General features: G+C 43.3%; 1 protein-coding gene across 1 annotated transcript; it reads right to left on the bottom strand.

Annotated features, from left to right (window-relative positions):
- Positions 1-5,306: 5,306 nt before the first annotated feature.
- LOC121981874 (peroxidase P7-like) lies at positions 5,307-6,773 on the bottom strand. The gene is made up of 3 exons (XM_042534633.1): positions 6,470-6,773; positions 6,192-6,383; positions 5,307-6,097 (listed from the first exon to the last, which is right to left on the bottom strand). The coding sequence occupies exons 1-3, from the start codon at positions 6,683-6,685 to the stop codon at positions 5,546-5,548; spliced, it is 960 nt and encodes a 319-aa protein (XP_042390567.1). The 5' UTR covers positions 6,686-6,773; the 3' UTR covers positions 5,307-5,545.
- Between the last annotated feature and the right edge of the window lie 1,118 nt (positions 6,774-7,891).

The raw sequence follows: 7,891 nt of genomic DNA, 5'->3' as shown, positions 1-7,891 counted from the left end.
CCCTACACCTAAACTCCCCAATGAGCTAGGATTTTACCACGGGCTTTTTAAGAACCTATCCCAAGGCTCCCCTTATGCAAAGGCACTTAAGGTTTTCCCAATTTAAACCTTACTTCTCCCCCTTTGCCTAACATCCAAAAAATTCTCCAACAATATCCCAATTGTTGAAAACTTATCATCTAACTGACCCTAAACTCATGTATTAATCCCCCTTGGATCCCATACATCTAACCGAGTTGACATGGTCACATACCAATACTAAAAACAGTTTCAGACTGGTATCAGTCGACTGCCCCAAGTGCCAGTCGACTGCCCCCCCTTCAACAGAACCTTACAGAAACATTCTGTGGTCGAAAAACACTGTTACCAGTCGACTGGTATCTTCACCAGTCGACTGGTACCCTTTTTCTGAAAAAATCAGCCTTTTCAGGCCAACTTCAGAAATGCACCAGTAATTCCCTAGACCTCCAAAAATTCCCAAATTTTGTGGAGAGGTCTATTGTACCAATGTCTACTTGGGAAAAATACATTACAAAATGTATCTATCACCAATCCCAAGATTGACACAAAATCCAAAACTAGCTAAATGGTTCAATTGAACCTTGACCTAAAGTCCTAGTTTTGCCTTCCTTTTGATGTATTTGCCCATACCAACCCACAATGCATCCCTAGCATTGGTTTATATGGCATCTATACATCCAAAACCAATTATCATGCTATATGACCCCAAATGTCATATTTCTTGCATGAAACACAAACCATGTGTGCCAAATCCCTAGGTTTGAGACTCAAGTCCGTCTCTAAACCACTTGGCACACTCCATGACTCCTCTAGACCCCCAAGTAGAACCCACCTGAGATCCATTGGCCATGGGTCCCAATTTGACTCTTTGAGCTCTCCCTAGAGCTCTTAACCTTAGCCACCTCCCTAGGTGACTCGTCTATTGTGGCTACACCACAATGATGTCCCTTAGAAGATCTCGTTATCTTCTTGACCTTGGACACATCATCCTTGCCATAATCATATGCAACCCTAGCATATTTATTTTTGGCCTTGGATGACTCTCCCTTGCCCTTATCATGTGCCACCCTAGCACATGGTCTCCTTTTGACCTTGGAGGGACTAGATCGGTATCCCAAACCCGATCTATCATTGTTAGGTTTTTGGCTACCCAACATCATACTTAATCCCTTAGATCCAATAGTGAATCTCTTAAGGAATTTCTCTAAACCATCAAGCTTTGCCTTCAAAGCTTGATTCTCCCTTTCTAGATTCCTAACCCTAGAGTCAACATGTCCACCTTGGACATTCCTAGACCTACCCTTTCTAGGCATATGTCTCCCCTTCTTGGGATTAATGCCTTGGGTCTCCTTAGGTCTATCATTTCTAAATTTATCATGCATAGATTTCCTAGGGTTATGATCCACATTTACCCTACTCCTATCATGATATTTGAAACCAAAATTTTGCATGGGCATATAATGATTAACATTATTTTTCCTAGCATGCATGAAAGAGTTTAAATTTGAATTAACCTTCAAGTTAGGGTATACCTCCCTTACCCTTGAGGCTCCCCCTTGATTTGATCTCCTCTTCTTCTTCTCCCATTTCTTTAAATGTGCAAGCTTCTTAAGCTCCTTCTTCTTTGGGCATTTGGTGTGGAAGTGACCCTTCATTCCACATGTGAAGCATACAATGTGCAATCTCCTCCTTTGGGCTTCTTCACTCCTACAACCCATGTTAGTATTCAAAATAACTTGATTGGGTTTAGGAGTTACCTTCTTCTTACCCAATGGACACCTACTCTTGTAGTGTCCCTTCTCATTGCACCCGAAGCAGACTATGTGATCTTTTGACATTGCTTCGGTGGAGGTGCTCACTAGGTTGACCTCCAAGATCTCTTCTTCCTCCGTCTTGGATTCTTCTTCAACCCTTGAGGATGTTAACGATGCTTCTTCATCCTCCTTCTCCTCCTCGGAAGTTGAGCATGAGTTAACTTCCGGTTGCTCCTCCTCCTCTTCTTGAGCCACTCCATCACTTTCTTCGGATTTTTCTTCTTCTTCTTGTGTAGGCAAAAATTCCTCCCATGGAAATTTCTTCACTTTACTCCACAATTCATGGGCGTTCTCATATTTACCTACACTACTTATCACATTAGGAGGCAATAAATCAATTAAAATTGCTATTACCTTTGAGTTTGCCTCCGATCGTGAGGTTTGCTCCTCCGTCCAATGTCGTGTTCGGAGCTTCTTTCCTTTCTTGTCCTTTGGGACTTTGAACGGTTCATTTACCACCATCATGGTGTCCCAATCCGTGTTGAAGAAGATCTCCATCTTCTTCATCCAATAGGTGATGTCCCCAAGGCTTCCTCCTTCAAATTTTGGAGGGACAATCAACCCGGCCATCTTCTTATATGTGTTGCTCTTCTCGGCGGTTAGTCCGGTGAAGTGCGTCCTCGCTCTGATACCAATTGTTGGAGGATCGGTGGCCGGCTAGAAGGGGGGTTGAATGGACGGCGCCCCCAATAACTCGCTTCCTACATATTCGTTAGTGCGCAAGCGGAAATACAAATACTAATTACGAATACGAAAGCTAAAGACAAAGAAAAGAACAAGCAAACCAATACACGTCGATATAACGTGGTTCGGAGATGATGCTCCTACTCCACGGCTGTCCGTAAGGTGGACGATTCCTATCCGTCGGTGGATTAGCCCCCGGCAACCTCCGGCTATCTCAAGTCGCTCCTTGTGGGTGGAGAAACCTCACCACAAACACACCAAGACCTCTTGGATTACACAAGCACTTGAGACTCTTGTGACTACTAATTAGGCTTTAACCAAGTCTAATTTCGTCAAGTTGGCCGGCCATCCCAAGCTCCCTCTTATAGAGATTGGGGAAATCAACCTTGCTGATTTGCCCGTTACCAGTCGACTGGTCCATGCACCAGTCGACTGGTGCCAGCCCAACGACACTCCAACGGCTATCTATCAGTCGACTGGTCCCATGACCAGTCGACTGATCCCAGCCATTTCGGGCACAAAATGCTTCTGTGCTCACCACCAGTCGACTGGTCCCAGTACCAGTCGACTGGTACAACCCTAGACTTAGGGTTTCCCATCCCGAGTACATTTCACTCGCACTCGGACCCTTACGACTCACTTGACTCTTCTTTGCAGCTTTGACCTCTTGCCTTCAAGCCTACTTCCTTTGGCTCTCGTCCCTCGGATGCATCCAAGCCCGCGGCTTGTCTCCAATGCCATCCTTCGCGTATGCCTCGAAGTCGCTTCCCTCGGCCCTTGTCCTTGCTGCCTTGTCCACGATCTCTCAGATGCATTCAAGCCCGCGGCTTGTCCTCAATGCCATCCTTCATCGGACCCGAAGCCGTCAACCTGAGTCACATGTGTCACCTGCAGTCCTGCACAACTCAAGTACACATATCAAATAACGAGGGTAAACCTAACTTAAACCCTTTGCCCAAATACCAAAACACATGGTCCCGCGGACCATTGGGATTGCTCCAACACTAACCATCTAAGAAGCTGATCAAGTGTAGACTGGAGCGATGTCAAGGAGGAAATGAGAGGATTGAGCACTCAAGACTCGACCAATTAAGAAACTGATTGGGTTTTGATGGGAATAATGCCCAGGAAAAAAAAGGGACTAAATCCTGAGATCCGATCAACTAAGAAATCGACTGAAAATATATTGAGAGTCGTACCTATAAGATGAGAGAACTAAGTCCCTTAAAAATTTCTTGACATTAACTGTTACCTCTTTTAACTATGCCAAGAATTTTTCATCCTTGACTATAATCCTTAATTTATTTTATTTATGACTGTCATATCATCTTCCGTTATATGCCATGTGAAGATAAAATTACAATTTTGTCTTCAATCCTGACCTTAATTGTTACCTCTCTTTTTAACCATGCCAGGAATTTTTCATCCTTGACTATAATCGTTATTTTATTTTATTTATGACCGTCATATCATCGTCCGTTATATGCCATGTGAAGATTAAATTGTCCTCTCGGATGGATTTAGTGGCTAGCACATGAGGTGTTGTCATCATGAGGTCTGGAGTTTGAATTTCGGTAAAGCCGATGTAAATACCTCCCTTATGTGCTAATCACTATTCCAAAGGTTAGTAGCCGCTCGTGATTTACCTCCTCCGTGTTGACCCTGAGACGGATTGACGGAGACGCTGGGACGAACATATTCACTTTTTAACCTCGTGAAGATAAAATTTCAATTTGGTCCTCAATCCCTTGTCCTTCCAAGTAGCTACAAGATCTATATATGGCAACAGCGCGCATCTCGGCAACGATAAGATCTAGCGATGGGTGACGACGAGATACGCTCTGATCAGAGGAGCTGCAATGAGCAGCAGGAGCTAGCGGTGGGCTCAAGGCGACGGTGGCTATGTAAGACGATGAGTCAGCGAGTGCCCACGGGCTCGATGGCACATAGTGGGCACCGTGGGCTCGAGGGCAAGCCAAGTGTCGTATGTGGGAACGAGAAGACAGCGCGCGCCAGCGCTGTTGGCTAGCTTGACGCCGACGACTATCGATGTGCTCGAAGGTGAAGAGGCAACAACGATCGACCTCAAGGCGAAGGAAACCAGTTTCCACTATCTCCACTCCTTTGCCCCTTCATTCTTCACCTTTCTCTTAGCTAATCAGACATTAACGATCTACTTAACGCTGTGTCTTTAAAAGGAAAGATTATTTGAGCTGGAAAGAAAAGATAAGAGAGGGGAATTAAAAAATATATTTTAATTTTATCCTTATTTTATTATATTAATTTTAAAAATTATTATTTTAAATATTTTTTATCACGATGAAAAATATTTGTACCGTTTGACTTGCACCATTCGACGCTCTCATTTGGTCGATGTCAACACTAATTTTGATGTTGATATCAATTTTGACGTCGATTTCGATGTTAACTTTGATGCTGACATCGATGTCGACGTCAACTTTAACATTGACACCGATTCCACATTGACTTTAATAAAAGAGTTACAGATATTTAAATACGTAAATCTTAACAAATAAATATATGTAAAATACACTAGATTCTTAAACACATAAATTTTTAAAAGTGAAAATAATTTTATAACTTTATATATTTTATATTTATTATTCTCATTTTCTATAATAACACAGTTAATACCTTCCCTCTTTGTTAAACAGAGAAAATATAAATATTTTATTTTTCATCACTTTGTCTCCCCCTCTTCTTTCGTTAATGAACCTCCACTTATCTCATCTAATGAACCTTCGTTTATCTCATCTAAACATAAGGTTAGTATTGAAATGACTTTTCAAGCATTTTTTTTTAATGAAACGTACAATATTATATTTATTTATCCAATAATAAACTGGGAAAAAGAATACACGTATTCATGGATAAACCAATTAATCAACCGCCCCACTTGAACATGACGGCTGACGATGATACAAGAACCTTAGAAGCATTCACACCACAATTAATATAAATTATTTTGATCAATGAGACGATATATGGGTATCGCCATTAATTAATTAATTTACCCTTCTGCAGTTCAATCTGATCTCTCCTCGCCTTCCTGTGAGGACGCCAATGTTGCCCATCTTCCCCATCGCTGCTACGAAGTCACGGAAGAAATCGAACGTACTGACGCTGTACAGCTGCACCAGCGAGTCCTGTGATCCGCCGTTGTAGAGCTCCTGGTCGGAGTGCATCAGTCCCCGGCGCTCCACCAGGTTCCTGTAGTACCCGTTGTCGAACAGGTCCTGGCTCCGTGTGTCGAGCGGAGCCAAGTTGTCGTCTCTGCCGAAGGCCGGGCAGCTCAGCTGCCGGAAGGAGGCGAAGCTCGGGTCGATGTTTCTGTCGGCGTAGATGTGACCGCGGAAGTTGACGCACCGAGCTCGGCCGATCGTGTGCGCGCCGGACAGCGCAGTCAGATCACGGGGGCTGAGCCCTTTGATTCCGAACAGCCCGATGAGCCCCGCCAAGCTCGAGGACGACGCCGGGAGATTGGAATCCGCCGCCGCCCGGCTCGCCGTCCGCCCGTCTCGCCGCCCTAGATCTACCAGCCAAGTCGGTCCCCCAAGCTGCCACAGAAATTAATTATTAATTCCATCAATAACAAAAATGTTTCTCTTAATATCCCCAAATATTACTTAATTAATCTAAAAAACTAATTACCAGTGAGACACCATCACGAGCCGCGAGAGCCAAGATATCGGCACACGACACCGTCGCGTTGCAAGCTGCTTCCACGCTCGCCTTGATCGCATCGATGACTTCAAAGCCGCGCAGGGAGTTCCTGTTCCCGCCCGCGTTCTTCTCTCCGATCAACCACGGAGTATCGTCCAACAACACCGATCCATCACATCCCTGAAATTAACAAAAGATCATATCAAAAACATGCACTTCATCAGAAGCCAATAATTCCTCTGAAGAATATATCTATGTCTCAGTACGTTGACGAAGCAGTCATGGAAGAAGAGACGCAGGATGGAGGCGCCCATCCTCGGATCTCTCTGCACGGCGGTAGTCATGACCGAGCTCACGATGAACTGGAGACTTGGGCAGGTCCGGCTGTAGAATGATGGCGACAGTGCCTGGCCTCGCGCGGTGCAAGCCAGCGCCGAGAGAAGGAAGAAGAGGAGGAAGCTGCTTTTGCCGATCATGGCCATCGCTGCAAGTAATCCAACAAATTAAGATCACTGCGGAGAGATGATCAGATGTTGGAGATTTATCAGACGCATATGCACACATATATAGCTAGCGATCGATGTTTTACTTGCAAGAGTAAATAACACGATTAATTATATAGAGAGAATTGAAACTTTTTTTTACCGTAATTAATTTTAGAAGCGAGGAGACTTTTCCGTATGGAGAACAGCTTTTGATATATACTTGCAGTCTTGCATGACGCACAGAAATTCGAATATTTACGCGTTGACTTTTTCCCAATTGACGCACAGTGAATTGTTCATGTGCTCGTAGTAATTCAGTACGGTTTGCCGTGCAAGGATCTCCATAAAACCGGTTGACTTTGTCTACTTATCTTGCGTAATTAAACATTATTTGATATTTGAAAAAAAAAAGCCTTAAATCCAAGTCGTTGAAAAACATCTCTTTGTTTTTTTGTCTTTCTTTTCAATTCTATCGTTTGAAAACAACATTCTTATATATTTTTTATTTTGTGATTGATGTAAATTTTCACAATTATTTAATCAGATTGTAGGTCTATTTCTTCATTTGATATATTAATAAATTGACTCTTTCTTTCGATTATCTATTATTGATTTAAATTTTTCACAATTATTTCATCAAATTGTAGGTCTGTTTCTTCATTAGATATATGGTGGATGATGTAGAGCCTCCAAGTCGGATCAAGGTTAAGAAAGTTGATTGACGTGATAGTCTAAATCAAGAAATTGTCAACCTTTGGTACCAACACAATTGGTTGTTTGGATCGATCGGACTGTGGAGTCGAGCGGACGTTGATCCCCGCAGTATTGATAAAGGTCTGAGCTGATCGAGTCAGTATCCTTCATAGTCCCATCTTATTTGTGGCCCGGAAGTAGCACGGTCATGGTCAGCTAGCTCGACCGAGGGATCCTATAGATCGGACCATACGTCTGATCGAGTAAATTGGATACTCAGTATGTTCGGGCTCTTTGGCCCAACAGAGAGGCAAGCAGAAGTCAAGTCTCTGGTTAAAATTCTCTAATCTCATTTGGTGGTGCCTAAGTGGTGAAGGTCGATCGGGACACTTGGGAGGTTCAGACAGAATATCAGTCAAACATATTGTGGGTCCCTCAAACCAACGACCCAATATTTTTTTTTGACATTTAGTGTTATAGAGGATAGAGAATATTCTACATGCAAGCTAT

Source organism: Zingiber officinale, chromosome 5A, assembly GCF_018446385.1.
Source record: "Zingiber officinale cultivar Zhangliang chromosome 5A, Zo_v1.1, whole genome shotgun sequence".
Taxonomy (NCBI): domain Eukaryota; kingdom Viridiplantae; phylum Streptophyta; class Magnoliopsida; order Zingiberales; family Zingiberaceae; genus Zingiber; species Zingiber officinale.
This window is presented reverse-complemented; position numbering and strand designations above follow the sequence as displayed.

Coding starts and splice junctions, on each gene's coding strand:
- LOC121981874 (XM_042534633.1), bottom strand. CDS start 6,685: ATGGCCATGATCGGCAAAAGCAGCTTCCTCCTCTTCTTCCTTCTCTCG. Junction 6,384..6,469: donor TCCATGACTGCTTCGTCAAC/GTACTGAGACAT, acceptor TGTTAATTTCAG/GGATGTGATGGATCGGTGTT. Junction 6,098..6,191: donor CTCGTGATGGTGTCTCACTG/GTAATTAGTTTT, acceptor TTTCTGTGGCAG/CTTGGGGGACCGACTTGGCT.